Consider the following 13868-nt stretch of genomic DNA (forward strand, 5'->3'; position numbering starts at 1 on the left):
ATAATTATGAAATGCTTTTATGTTGCAGTAAGGGAAATGCTGATGTTAAGGGAAGTGTTAAATTATAAAAAGTACAAATAAACTAGTCATACTTTCTAAAATGTAGTTACAAACTGTCTCGATGTGAGGAGAGATTTTTCAGTGAGCAGCTTCCTGCTGGCAAGCTGTTTTAAAGGGCTTACCACAGCAAACTATTGAGTCCTCTACTGGATCCATCCATCCATCCATTTTCTTCCGCTTTATCCGGGGTCGGGTCGCGGGGGCAGCAGTCTCAGCAGAGATGCCCAAACTTCCCGATCCACACACACCTCCTCCAGCTGTTCTGGGGGGACCCCGAGGCGACACCAGGCCAGCTCGGAGACATAGTCCCACCACCGTGTCCTGGGCCTTCCACGAGGCCTTGTCCCACTAGGACATGCCTGGAACACCTCCCGCGGGAGGCGACCAGGAGGCATCCGAAACAGATGCCCGAGCCACCTCAGCTGGCTCCTTTCGACGTGAAGGAGCAGCGACTCTACTCCGAGCTCCTCCCGGGTAACTGAGCTCCTCACCCGATCTCGGAGGGTGCGCCCAGCCACCCTGCGAAGGAAACTCATTTCGGCCGCTTGTATTCGCGATCTTGTCCTTTCGGTCATGACCCAAATCTCATGACCATAGGTGAGGGTGGGAACGTAGATCGATCGGTAAATCGAGAGCTTTGCCCTCCGACTCAGCTCCCTCTTCACCACGACAGACCGATACAGCGACCGCATCACTGCTGACGCCGCACCGATCCGTCTATCGATCTCACGCTCCATCCGTCCCCCACTCGTGAACAAGACCCCGAGATACTTGAACTCCTCCACTTGAGGCAAGGACTCCCCACCGACCTGAAGAGGGGAAGCCACCTTTTTCCGGTGGAGAACCATGGCCTCGGATTTGGAGGTGCTGATCCTCATCCCGGCCGCTACACACTCGGCTGCAAACCGCCCCAGTGCGTGCTGAAGGTCCTGGTTCGTTGAAGCCATCAGAACAACATCGTCCGCAAACAGCAGAGATGAGACTCTGAGGCTCCCAAACCGGACACCCTCCGGCCCCTGGCTGCGCCTAGAAATTCTGTCCATAAAAGTAATGAACAGAACCGGTGACAAAGGGCAGCCCTGGCGGAGACCAACACGCACCGGGAACAGGTCTGACTTACTGCCGGCAATGCGAACCAAGCTCCTGCTGCGGTCATACAGGGAACGGACAGCCCTTAGCAGAGGGCCCCGGACCCCATACTCCCGGAGCACCCCCCACAGGGCACCACGAGGGACGCGGTCGAACGCTTTCTCCAGATCCACAAAACACATGTGGACTGGTTGGGCGAACTCCCACGAACCCTCGAGTACCCGATGAAGGGTATAGAGTTGGTCCAGTGTGCCACGACCAGGACGAAAACCGCATTGTTCCTCCTGGATCCGAGGTTCAACTATCGGACGGATCCTCCTCTCCAGCACCCCGGAATAGACCTTACCGCTTCCTCTACTGGATATTTTGGGTATTACACACTTCAATCAAATGGTAGATAATTAGAAACACATGATTCCATGAAAGGCAGGGTTGAGGAAACTATTCAAGGGTTTAATAGATTAATTTCTATTGAATAACGTTAATTATCTGACTGTGCACATAACTTTTATGATCAATTTAAAAAAAAAAGTTTCTCTTGCTTTTAATCAATGTTCTGTGTGTAATTTATTGTTTTTAAAGAACTTTCCTTGCCTTGAAAGATGTACATAGCTTTACATTTGGTGACAATAATAGAACTGTATCATAATATTAAACTAAATAATCTATTAAAGATATAAACTCATATAATGCTAATAGTATGACATAAATACACATCTTATAATATAAAGCACAATTGCCCGTTTCTGGGTTGTGTGGTGCCGGTGGAATTTAAAGTTTTCAGTCTACGGAAGTGTGACAAAGGCGTTTACATTCTCCGTCAAATATATCCATGTTTTCCGTGCAAAAAAGAGCTCCATAGGTGATAATTTTTATTTCTGTGCCATTATAGGCACTGCACACGGCCCCCATGTGACCGCCCTACCAGCGACACTACAGCTGTTTTAATTAATTATATGTTGCGTATTTTTCATGAATAAACCAGTGTCGCCAGGAACTATTTTGTGGGTGGGCAGTGACAAAAAAAGTCAACTGCCTTTATAAAACCGCAGCGCAAATATGCAAATACGTCCATATAGAGCTCAACAGTCCCACTCACTCCCGGTCACGTGTTGGGGTCCAATATAAAAAATCCCATTATTAGCATTGATTTTTCAAAAAAGTTTAACATCACGGCGCCGGCTAATCAACTATGTGCTAGCTCACGGACATGAAACATACAAGGTAAAGTTGAAGACAAAATTATTGTCGTATTTTCAAGTATTGTTTGTGTCTTTCCTGTAAAATACCCGCGCAAGTGTCGCCAGTCAGCACATAGCTGATTAGCTGGCGTCGTGCCATTAAACTCTTAAAGAGGGGTATTATGCTTTTTTCAATCGCACCAGTCGCACCAGTCTATAGCACACTACAATGATGACGAAACCTTCTGTTGGTCTGTAAATGCAGTAAACGTATACACTTGCTCTCTCAAAATGGCTGTAGCGAATGTCTTGAAATAGGCCTCTGACTCTTTCCGACACGCCCCCTCCACACGCTGTCTGTGGCATCAGTGGGGAGGGGGTTCTGCTGAGGGGCAGTGATAGGTTACTCGGCTGGTGACGAAAGCTCGGAGGCGTCTCCGGGAGGTGGGGGCGTTCCTAGGAGGACCCAGGCAAACCTATCCCTAAAATGGCTGGCATCAGAGTTTTTACAGATTACTCATAAATACGTGAATGTGCCAAGGCAACACTTCAGGCATGTTTTTAATGAGGGAGTGACATAATAACATGATGTAAAGCTTGAAAAAGTTGATTTTGCATAATACCCCCACTTTAATAATGGACTTTTTCGAAAAGTCAATGTTAAAAATACATGGCATTTTTTGTGTCGGACCCTGACACGTGACCCGGGAGTGGGTGGGACTGTGGAGCTATTCAATGAGAACGAGGAGGACGAGGAGGAAGAGGAGTAAAAGAAACATGTTCCAACGCTGCCAATGGTCAGGGCAGACTTCACGCACAGACATCGTGCATGATGTCTCTCCGCGTTCATTCTCAGTTCAGACTACAGCATATGCAGGGGTAACCTGCAGGAGCCAGATGGATATTCTAATGGCAATAACATTTGCACTGAGAGGGGAAAAAGTTGGGACCCGTGGTGTGGGCCCAGGGGCGGACTGGGACTGAAAAACAGCCCTGGACTTCCACAAATACATATTTCCACCGGCCTTAAAGGGGCTAGATGCAAGTTGGTCATTTTATACTCACTACTGCCACCTCAGGTCATATGTATAACTGCAGCTTCTATATTAAGCTCGTGCATGACAGCACTTCTGACCCGAAGCACCACCTTCTTGAGCGACAGTGCAGGATTTTAGAGGCAGTTGTGGTGAACAGGTCTGGGCTCATTCTACACATGAGGACATGGCTGAATCATGTAGGGGGAGGAAAATACTTTTAAGTAGTTTTAACATTTTTAAACTCCTTATAGCCCCTTTAACCAAGAGCATTTTCTCCAGTTCGGCTTTACCCAAATCCAAAAGCTTCTTGACTGGAGAGCAACACTGTAACGCCTCATTTGAAAGCTAAAATCTAGAGAAGTGACCGTAACATTTTTGTCTGTTGATTTTTGTTTTTGTTGCTTTTTTTGCTGCTTTTTCATTACTATTTTGTGGCTTTTTGGCGTGTTTTCGTCTCTTGTTTTTCGTTTTTTTTTGGTCATGTTTTTATTTATTTTTTTCATCGCTTTTTTCATTGCTTTGTCGTCACGTTTTTGTTTTTTTTGTTACTTTTTTGTTACTTTTCCAGCACATTTTTGTTTTTTGGATGCTTTTCTTTTAAGCTTTTAGATTTGGGTAAAGCTCGGTTGCGCCCGGGGGTAAGGGTAAGGTGACGTATGGGGCCAGACCGGTGGCCCTAGAGCCAGTGGCCCTTCTGTGCTCTTCCAGAATGGATGGCCAGTCCGCCCCTGTGTGGGCCCCGCAGAGAATGACTGACGGGTTAGGTGGACTTTCGGACACAGCCATTGGTTTAGGATTTTTTTGTAATAACTCATAAGCTCAGCACATCCAATGCAGTAATAGGCGACAACAGCTTCATGTATATGGTTAAAATACGCAAAAAAGAAAAGAAAAATGGCAACATGAATTTCTCGCCATCAGATTGCATAGCCTATGTTGGTAATTTTACTACGCTAATCTTTTTCTTCCGTCTTCTTCTTCTATTATGCTATTATTATGTTGCCAAGCTATAATGTAATCGTATCTGCCCACTATAGCTCATTATTGTCTGAGGAAACCAAGCAAAATATAGCTTATCAAACAATGCAATATCGACAGTGTCCAGACTGAGCTCCCTTCAAATGTACCGTTTATTCTTTTAATTTATTTCTCCCATTCCCATCCGTAGAATACTTGCTGACGCGCCGTTTACAAACCCCCTCAGTTGCCAACCGAGCCCCGGAGTGTGCGTCGCTTGCGCCGCTCACTTTGCCCACACTGACTCTCTCTCTCTCTCTCTCTCTCCGCTCCACACACATCCACGAGGCGCACACTGAGCGGCAGACTCAGGGGGGGGAGGCAGTGCACAGAACTGCGTTACACGGCTTCAGACACCGGCTTTGCTTTGGCTTTTTTTTTTCTCTTTAGTGGAAGTTAGCCTCGCGCACATCGCAGCTTGCCACTTCTTGGCACCAAAATGCGATGTGGAGCTCTGCTGGAGGAGGAAAACGCAAAATAGCGGAGGGCTTTTGCCAGGACTGAGCGGAGCGAAGGATAAGGGACTTCTTTTTTTTCTTTTCCTTTTCTTGAAGTCACTGTTTTTAATTTAAGGACAGGATTTTTGTTTTTGAAGTGAAGCGTTGTTGCCTGCCAAAAAAATACAATGAACGTGGTAAGAAATTCACTATTTTGTTTACTTCTAGCTACGACTAATTCACACAGTAAAAATAAAAAAGGGCAATTTATATAGGCTTAAGTTAGCTTGTTGACTTATTTTGAATTCAGAGAGAGAGAAAAAAAATCTAAAACAATTATTGATGTTGGCTTGTGGTCATCAGACTTTTGTGACCAATTGTAGATGATAAAGTCTTCACTCGCGTCAACTTTTCAGCTGCAAGAATCTTTGTTCCCCTAGAAAATGATTGAGACAGAATATTATTATGTTTTCTGCCATAGCATGTTCGTCAATAAGTATAGACTATCTCTGTTGAAACGCAAACAAGTAGCCCTTAGCCTGCCCCTTAACCATGAGTCTATGAAAGACAACTGTGTTAATCAGTTATACCGTCGACTGCTCTATATGTCTCCACTACATTGAATGGAACCTAGTGGGAAATTTAGGGATGCTCATGTCTGAGAGGACACAATAAGCTCATATGTTTTATATTCACAGTTACGTCAACAGGAGAGGATGAAATAGTATTAACAAATCTGTTTCCCATTATAACGTGCTGTTGCCCACTGACTGTTCTTGTCCCTCTGTGTGGCAGGTGGAATCCCGTAGAACACCGCATTCAAGTTTTATGTGGAGAGTTGCCCACAGAGGATAAACTGTGTCAAAAGCTTGAGGATTTGAGCTGAAGGAGCCATCTTTCCCCCCTATATTGACAACAAATGAACACACCTCGAGGAGAAATGGGGCCACTTCGGTGTGTTGGACTGGCTGCGCTTATCCTCTGCACAGGTAAGACCCAAAGAGAACTTGAGTTAATATCATTGAGCACTTAAGTCCATAAAGCTGAGCAAGAGTTATGGAAATGACGGTCACGGTCACTTAATAAAAGGCATTGTAAATGCATCAACCTTTATCGATTTAATTCAGAGCGAGGCAAACAATGAAATGCAAATCATTCCCTTTTAGCCGAGAGGACATATTTAATTTATAAGACATATAATTAGCAGTAAGCTGTTGTGACAGAATACAAAATGACTTGTAATATTAACATGAATGAACTGTGGCTGTCGCCTGGAGAGTGAGTGGGTTTTGGGGGGGGGTGTCATGTCAGCGACCAAAAATAGGATGCAGTGCGCTGAGCATGGCACTGCAGAGCTCCGCGGATAACAACAGGCGCAGACTGGAGCTATGAGAGGGGGAACAGGCTTCGCCTGTGAAGTTCGTGTGAATGTGTGGACAGAAAGGCCCATGTGTATGACGTCTCACTCTGGGACTCTATGTTTGATGCCTCACTGTATGGAATGTCTGGGAAATGTGATGCACATACTTTTTTTTTTTCAATATCACGGAAACTGTCCTTTTCTCCTCTTCTATTATGATGTTTTGAAGTGGCAAATGTCTATTGAGTGCCAAATGAGATGACTGTTTAGGTGCAGGCTTACTATATATTGGTTACTTACTGACTTGGCTACCTCAAAGTACTCTTTGCTTATATACAATAAAGTAATTCTTGTACTGCGTTAGGAAGGATTGCATTATTATTCAGTAATACAGTGTAACGTACTGAATTATTCGCCTGTTACAAAGCGCCGGAGTTACATGTTCAGATACGCGGTTTTAAATAGCTTTATTAGTCGTAATGGAAAGTTTAAAAATATTGTCGACTGGACTAGGTTGATTGAGTTAAGAACATTCTTTAGACAGAGTCCTGGGCACCTGGTATCACTGACCGATCTTGAACTTTCAATGACAAATTTTCTCAAATGGTGGGTATTGCTCCCTGACACTATATAACCATATGTACCAGCCTTTGAATTAGTGGGTGAGCATTGGTGCCACCTGAGCTCGTACTGCCACCAGAATTGCATCTCTTTTTTTTCAGTTTGATCTGTATTGTACAGGACAATAGTCAGCAAATGAAAAAGCAGTGATGAGTGGGATGTGAGATTGATTAAATTGCCCTCACACATTTATCCAAGCTTGTTACCGTAATGCCTGGTGTTTGTTATGAATCACGTTATCATGGCAGAGTACTTGTTTTGTTACAGTTAAAAAAAAATGCTGCTTATGGCTATTTGGGCCAATTTAGCTGGAAGGTTGACAGCCATCTGAGTGTGGCGTAGTTTGGACACCCTGGTTCTACATGTAATTGAAAGGATGCAATATGAGTGCGCGCTAACTGTACAGATCATTTCTAAATGGCATTTGTCGGCACATGAAATGACATTGCTTTGTTCCTGCTAAGACTTGTAACAAAAGCTGAGCCATGGCAACCGAAGCCTGAGTCCGAAGCCTTTTTTTGTCTGTTCCTTTTTTCGAAATCCACATTACATTTCAATTGTGGAATAGCCAGAACTCTACTGACTCATAGACTGTCAAAAAGAAACTCAGAGCATTACGGAGGATTGTTTTCACCACACGAAAAGGAGCTCCGCAAATATATAGGTAGAGAGATTGTTCTGACCAGCTCTCGCCAGCCCCCTAATCCTCGCAGGTGAGAGTGGGAGAAAGAAAACAGATTCCTTCCTGTCAGTCAGCTCCTGGAGCGCTCGGTCTCAGAGGATATTATAACTTTGAAGCCATCTGATTGCTTTCACCCAGAGCTTGCGGCTTGTCTCGCAGCCCCACGACAGCCGCATGCTTCACTGTAGGGACCTGCGTGCACGGTCAAACCGGCCATCAGGAGTGTCGACCATACAGCTTGGTGCACTCCGGCAGTTGCGTTCTCTTTTCTTTTTTTTTTTTTTCAAGACACTTTTCAGAATTGTAATTTCCCATCAAACCTGGAAATCTGTGCCGCATGACTGGAGTGAGTTCTGAAGGTTGTTTTTAATTTATTTTTTATAAATTCAACACTGACAAACACCAGGCAGATAAAGAGATTGAGACCTTGTACCCCCATGCTTCCAACCCACAATTATAGGCAATCTTTCGTACAGTAGCAAGTGTTTCCGAACAGCCAGCACAAAATTATGTTGTGCCATTATTTTGAAGAACATGCTTGCCACAAAAAAAAATTCACGCAGGATCAAGTAGAAAAGATACAGAGTCAAACTGCCTTTAGCTTCAGTCGAAAAACGGATCTCTTGAAGTCTCACACTGTGTAGAGGTTACACAAATATTCTCAAAACGTCAATTATAAAGCTCTGTTTTAGCAGTGCTGCAAATATTTGCAGAAGGGTTAGGGATAGGTATTGTATTTTATGTTGATCCCCTTATCAACATGATAATGTGATAGGGGACAGGGTCTTTCTGTTTCCAGTTTGCATGTATTCCCTGTGTGTGCGTTGGTTTCCTCCGACAAAGGGGAAACTGTAGCTACAGTACACTGCGTTAACAATTATTATGCGAATTGTACTTCAGTGTCATAATGGTAAAAGAATATATATTTTTTCAATTAAACTCATGGATGATGTTACAGGGCTCTTTGAATCACTGACATCAACATCAGACACCTGTGATTATCTGTTGTCGGGTAAGCCCAGATGAGGGAAAAACTACTATTATAAACTATTATTAAGCAGACCACCATTTTCAAGCAATATGGGAAAGAAAAAGGATCTCTTTGCTGATGAAAAGCGTGAAATACTGTATATACGGCTGCATTTTTTGCCTTTTTCTGCGAACTGCATCTGTGGTTTTTTCCACATTCATTCGTTTATCAGCTAAACCCATCTGAGACCTACAAAATTCTTCTTTTGAGACACTGAGTGGAGGCGTCACAAGAGGGGCTACAGGAACCAAGGAAGGGATAAACGAGGAGGTATCCGGGGCGAGACTCACAGCTAGCTAAGCCACACATGCCTTCTATTGTTCTGGCTAATGGACAGTCACTGGAGGCTAAAACTAACTGCTGAGCTCTTCCCAGAAGATGATGAAAGATTGTTGTGGAGTGGATGGAGCTACGCAGGAGGAAGAGGAGGGAGGAGGTGGAGCTGACCAGTGCAGGACACCACGCTCTGAAACAGGGACAAACCAGTAGGCGCTGCACCGTTCACAGCAGCTCCAACACTTGAACACATTTTTTTTGCAAGTTTGTACAATGACAAATAAAGCACTTACTTTACTTATACGTAGCTTAGCACCACCGTGCACGGGGTGAATGAAGAACAAATCCTACCCTATGTAAAACGCTTTGGGTGACTTGGGTCATGTGAAAAGTATACAAATAAGCTTCCATTCCATTTGCATTCTGGGCATCAATTCAGTGATAAAATGAATCCAAACTTGGTCGAGATAAGTCTGTCTAAAAGCGAGCAGGCCCACTGTGACCCTGCATATTAAGGCCGTGAAATCATGACTGGTGTCCACTCTAGCTCGCCTCATGGGAGCATTACTTGTTGGTACTGAGCTTCTACCAGTTTAATTCTGGGGTTGTAGGCAGGCCACGGTACCTCAGGGCTGTGCTTGAGAAACAGACAAATCCAATATAAGGCTGTCGGAGGAGGATTGTGTGTTTTCCAACTTGTGTTTTCGTCTATAACAGTTCAATACATCTACAAACTCTAAAGTTTATTTCCATAAAACCAGCAGTAGAATGCTTCTTATTCCAAGCCTAAAGCACAAATTGACTTGCTTTCTTAACTAAAGACGTGGCAAGTGTAATGAGGAGATGGATGAAACCCAAGACCTGACAGTGTCCTTTACACTTAGCCATTTAAAGCAATTGTGCTCATCAGTGAGCAACTCATAAGTGGAGGAACGAGAAGAAAATGCTCCAGACAGAACTTGTCTGTATGCATAAAATAGCTGAGAAGTTGTATTACAATAAATAAATGAAACAATATTTCATCTACTATAATCATGTTACTTTCAACAAATGTTGTAAAGTAAACATTGTTGTCTGCCAGAAATGAACATGATTGCTTTAAGTACAGCATGTTCTTTTTTCATGTTCCCTATGCTTTTTTCAAGCATAGGGTTCAGACTAGTGGTGGGCCGTTAACGGCGTTAACGTGCTGCGTTAACGCGAGACTCTTATGGCGCGATAAAAAAAATATCGCCGTTAATCTATTCTCAAAGCTGGGTTGGGAGCTGGGTCTATACTCTGCAAGCTATGATGACTTTCACCGTGATATTTTATGCAGGGCTTAAAGTATTCTGGCTTGAGGCCTCTGGCACAAGCAAAGTGTATCAGACTGCAAATTATTTGTCCGGTTTTTCCGCGCATTTGTGAAAAACTCGCCTTTCCCGCACTTCTTACGGTCCATGAATGCATCTCACACGCAGCCTCGCTGTTACGTGATTCCTCTGAAACCAAAACAACTGCCACGCGGATGCTGTAGCTACTTTTGTTATGGATTAAGTTTTGCCAAATGGACGCTATGACCAGACGAGTGAGAATCGGATAAAGAGTCGAAGAGCAGCAGGTTCTACGACTGATCCACAGTGAGTTTATTTACTTCTTCTGTGAGAACAGTCGGGCTAACGGGGTCGCATCACCCGCGCTAAAATAAGCACTAAAAGCCCGCACGAGAGCGCAGTGTCGGACCTGCCCCGCTACGCGCCTCTCTCTGCAGCCGTGCGCGCGGTGAGACAGGTGTGCACGGGAACGAAATGCTGCGTAAACCCCCCTGAGCTGCTGCCGCTGACCCGCTGTAAAAAGCGAAACGTAACGCCTTCATACTGAACAGAGCCTCGCACTGTCACAAATACCCGATTCGAGTGGAGTCTATGTTCCGCAAACGCGCACACAGTGGCGTGAACGCGCACACGTGTCAGCTCCAGCCAAATCTAACCAACAGCCTGATTAACAAACTATGACACTTAATCCTTTACTTACTAGATTATTTGGAAAAATATTACACTTTATATTTTGGTCTATACTTGTATTTTACCACCCATATATTAAGTGTTTGCACAAATTGGGACATTAGGTCCAAGTGCAGAGTAAATGTGTAATAAAAAAGTTTAATAAAAAATATTGGTCTAGGCTACATTGCCTATATACAGTAGCCTCTATCTAACGTTTTTCTTTTTTCTTTTAAAGCACCGATAAGAGCACCATTAAATTCCCGGATCTTTTTTCTGTAGCAGGTCATAGTTGCAGAAGAGGAGATTTAGTTTGTCACCAGAAAATTGATTGACACAAAGCTACTGACTGTACACAGTTCATCAGGACCTCTAATGTAGTCGGCCTACAGTTCAAAATTCATGTTTAACTGAATAAACAGTTAGTAAACACAAGTGCATCTTCTTGAACATGAATTATTTTCATCACCAATTATCATAGTAGAACGTTCTCAAGCAGTTTGTGATGCATTTTGGAAACAGGAGATGAGCCCCTGGTCTAACGCACCACCTGACTTGAGAAACTCGTTCTCAAAGACTTACTTTTAGTCATTATTTGGGAGCACACATATTCTGAATGGCTTCAGCAGAATTCAAGCAAGACATTTTAATCTAGATTAATCTAGATTAATTTCAGAATTAATCTAGATTAATCTAGATTAAAAAAAAAAATCTATGCCCACCTCTAGTTCAGACATTATGACAAATGCATAATAATGATAATAGTGCATTGGTTTTATATAGCGCTGTTCTGGACACTCAAAGACGCTTTACATTGCATTATTCATTCACTCCTTACTTAGCTACAATTGTAGCCACAGCTGGCCTGGGGTAGACTGACTGAAGTGAGGCTGCCAATCTGCCCTTCCAACCACCACCAACCACCAAGTACCAACCAGGCCCTACCCTGCTTAGCTTCCAAGATCTGACTGGCGCAAAGGCTGTCGTACTATTATTGCTGATGTGCCCAGACAAACGATTCAGAGACACACGTGTGGTGGGTGGATACGGCTTTGGGGCATATGTGGCTCTACGGTGTAAACGCAGACATGCTGTCTCGCCTCGCACGGGCCCGTCTCCCTGGGCAAAGGACTTCACAGCCATCCATCTGGGAGAAGATCGCACTCAGCGGGAGGTCTAGAAACAATTAGCATAACTCACAGAGCACTCAGTGCAGGCCCGGCTATTCAGGGGAAATGAAAATAAACCTGCACAATCGCAGTGGAAGGGAAAAATCAAATTTCTTCACTCGATGTGTGAAAGACAGGCAGAGATCACAAATTTCCTATTGCCGCGCCACCTTAGCTCCTCTGTTATATCGGCTCCTCAGGCTTCGATCGCCCACTGAGTTTTTAATGATAAAAGAGGCTTTTCTTCAGCTGTGTTTGTGAGAAAAAATTGTGCCAACACTTGGCAACTTTACTTTGTGAGTGCCGCAGTGTCAAGACAGAGCTGATGACAGAGGCGATGGGGGAAAGGTTCCTCCAGTCTGTGTTACCTGTCCAGGTCGGAGCAGCCTGTTATTGCCTTGCTATTTTCTGTCAGCTGCAGAATTGTACTGATAAAAGTGGAAACAGATGTGATGGACTCAACTATAGGCAAGTCAGTTTTGTTTTATTTCAGTTACATTGTAAAATGTTTCTATGCAGCTTTGTCCAACACTTGACTTTTCTCACTTTTCTGTCTGTTTGGCCTGTTAGCGCTGAAAACATTGTGTTGTCAAAACAATTTCGAGAAATCTTGGACCAAAAATACTGGCTTTACCTGATGCCAGTTTCATAATAATAGTAATAGTATTGTAGTATTGAAGTAGCCTGGTTTTGCCTTACCCTCATACTTACTTCGTTTCGTACAAGGGTCTGGACTTTCTCAATTGAGCTCCATTATCAGGTGGGAGGGTGAACTCCTTTGAAACGATTGGATCTGATTTTCGCTAGCGTTTGGTCGCAACGTATGTAATGCGCCAGAGTGAGTGAAGCAGCTCTTCATAACCGGATTGAAGAGCTTCCATTACTTTCGTATCCGCCGCCATTGCCAAACTACAACCCGCAAATCGGCGCAAATGCTTGACGTCACCTACAACACCCGCTCGCTGAATGGTAGGAAGAAAGTCAACCGATGTAACGTGGCCACTGAGACCAGACCCAGATGTACATGCAGGGCAATTATAATCGACCGGAGTTTACGAATGGCTAAGGTCAGGCTAGTATTGAAGTACTAGAGTACTGAAAGCAACACTTATTCTTGTATTGGCTTTAGAAAAAGTGGTTTTGCATCACTAGAATCTACATCTTCATTCTTTATTGTTCTTTTTGCTCTCATTAATCATTTTGAGTAGATTCTAGAACAGGCCCAGTTCTACAGAGGCACAAAAAGCATTGCAAACATTATAAAATGTTTGAACCCTCAGTTTGAGTTGTATTGCAATGTCATTTAATTATAAAGATATCTATTTGTACCCCTTAATTCTGACACACCGTCAATCAGATCTGTCTGGAGCCGGCGTTGTTCAAGACAGTTAATGGCTCTCTCAGAAAGTCTACCAAAGAAGTCCTAAAAATATGGTTTGTGGTATTATTTGCCAAGCTATTATCAGTTAGGAAGGAAGCAAATGATCGAAATGAGCAAAGAGCTGCAATGGGCAAGATCCACAAGCTCACAGACGTTTGAATTTAAATTTCGATCTTGATAGACACTTCAGAATCAAAAAGCAAAAGCTTAGGGCAAACTATTCCACACCTTTAGGAATGAAGTTCCCAAAGCAAGACTCAATTCCCTTACCAATTTTCAGCTACACTGCCCCAGGAGAGGTAAACATCGCTGAAAGCTCCAACCAATAAGAAAATGTATTAGCAAGAGGATTTCCATCTTGCAAGTCTAAATCTGTCAAGGTGCTAATATTTTCACCATGATAACTTCATCCATGTGCATTAAACAGATAACAACACTTAAAGCACATTTAGTGACCAGACCAGATTTAATACTTTCCAACACACTGCTAATTGAGTGAAAATAATTACCTTTGTTTGAGAAGCTCTGCATACATGGCAGCAAAAG

General features: G+C 43.6%; 1 protein-coding gene across 1 annotated transcript in view; it reads left to right on the forward strand.

The window, feature by feature from the left end:
* Positions 1-4945: 4945 nt before the first annotated feature.
* LOC306982739 (transmembrane protein 132C-like) overlaps positions 4946-13868 on the forward strand; it is a 180473-nt gene continuing 171550 nt past the window's right edge. Inside the window, exons 1-2 of the mRNA XM_079582565.1 lie at positions 4946-5018; positions 5617-5810. Of these exons, the coding sequence (XP_079438691.1) occupies positions 5741-5810 (70 nt within the window). The 5' untranslated portion in view covers positions 4946-5018; positions 5617-5740. The remainder of the gene's footprint in view (positions 5019-5616; positions 5811-13868) is intronic.

The sequence above is a fragment of the Gobius niger genome, assembly GCF_951799975.1.
Source record: "Gobius niger genome assembly, chromosome: 2".
NCBI lineage: Eukaryota > Metazoa > Chordata > Actinopteri > Gobiiformes > Gobiidae > Gobius > Gobius niger.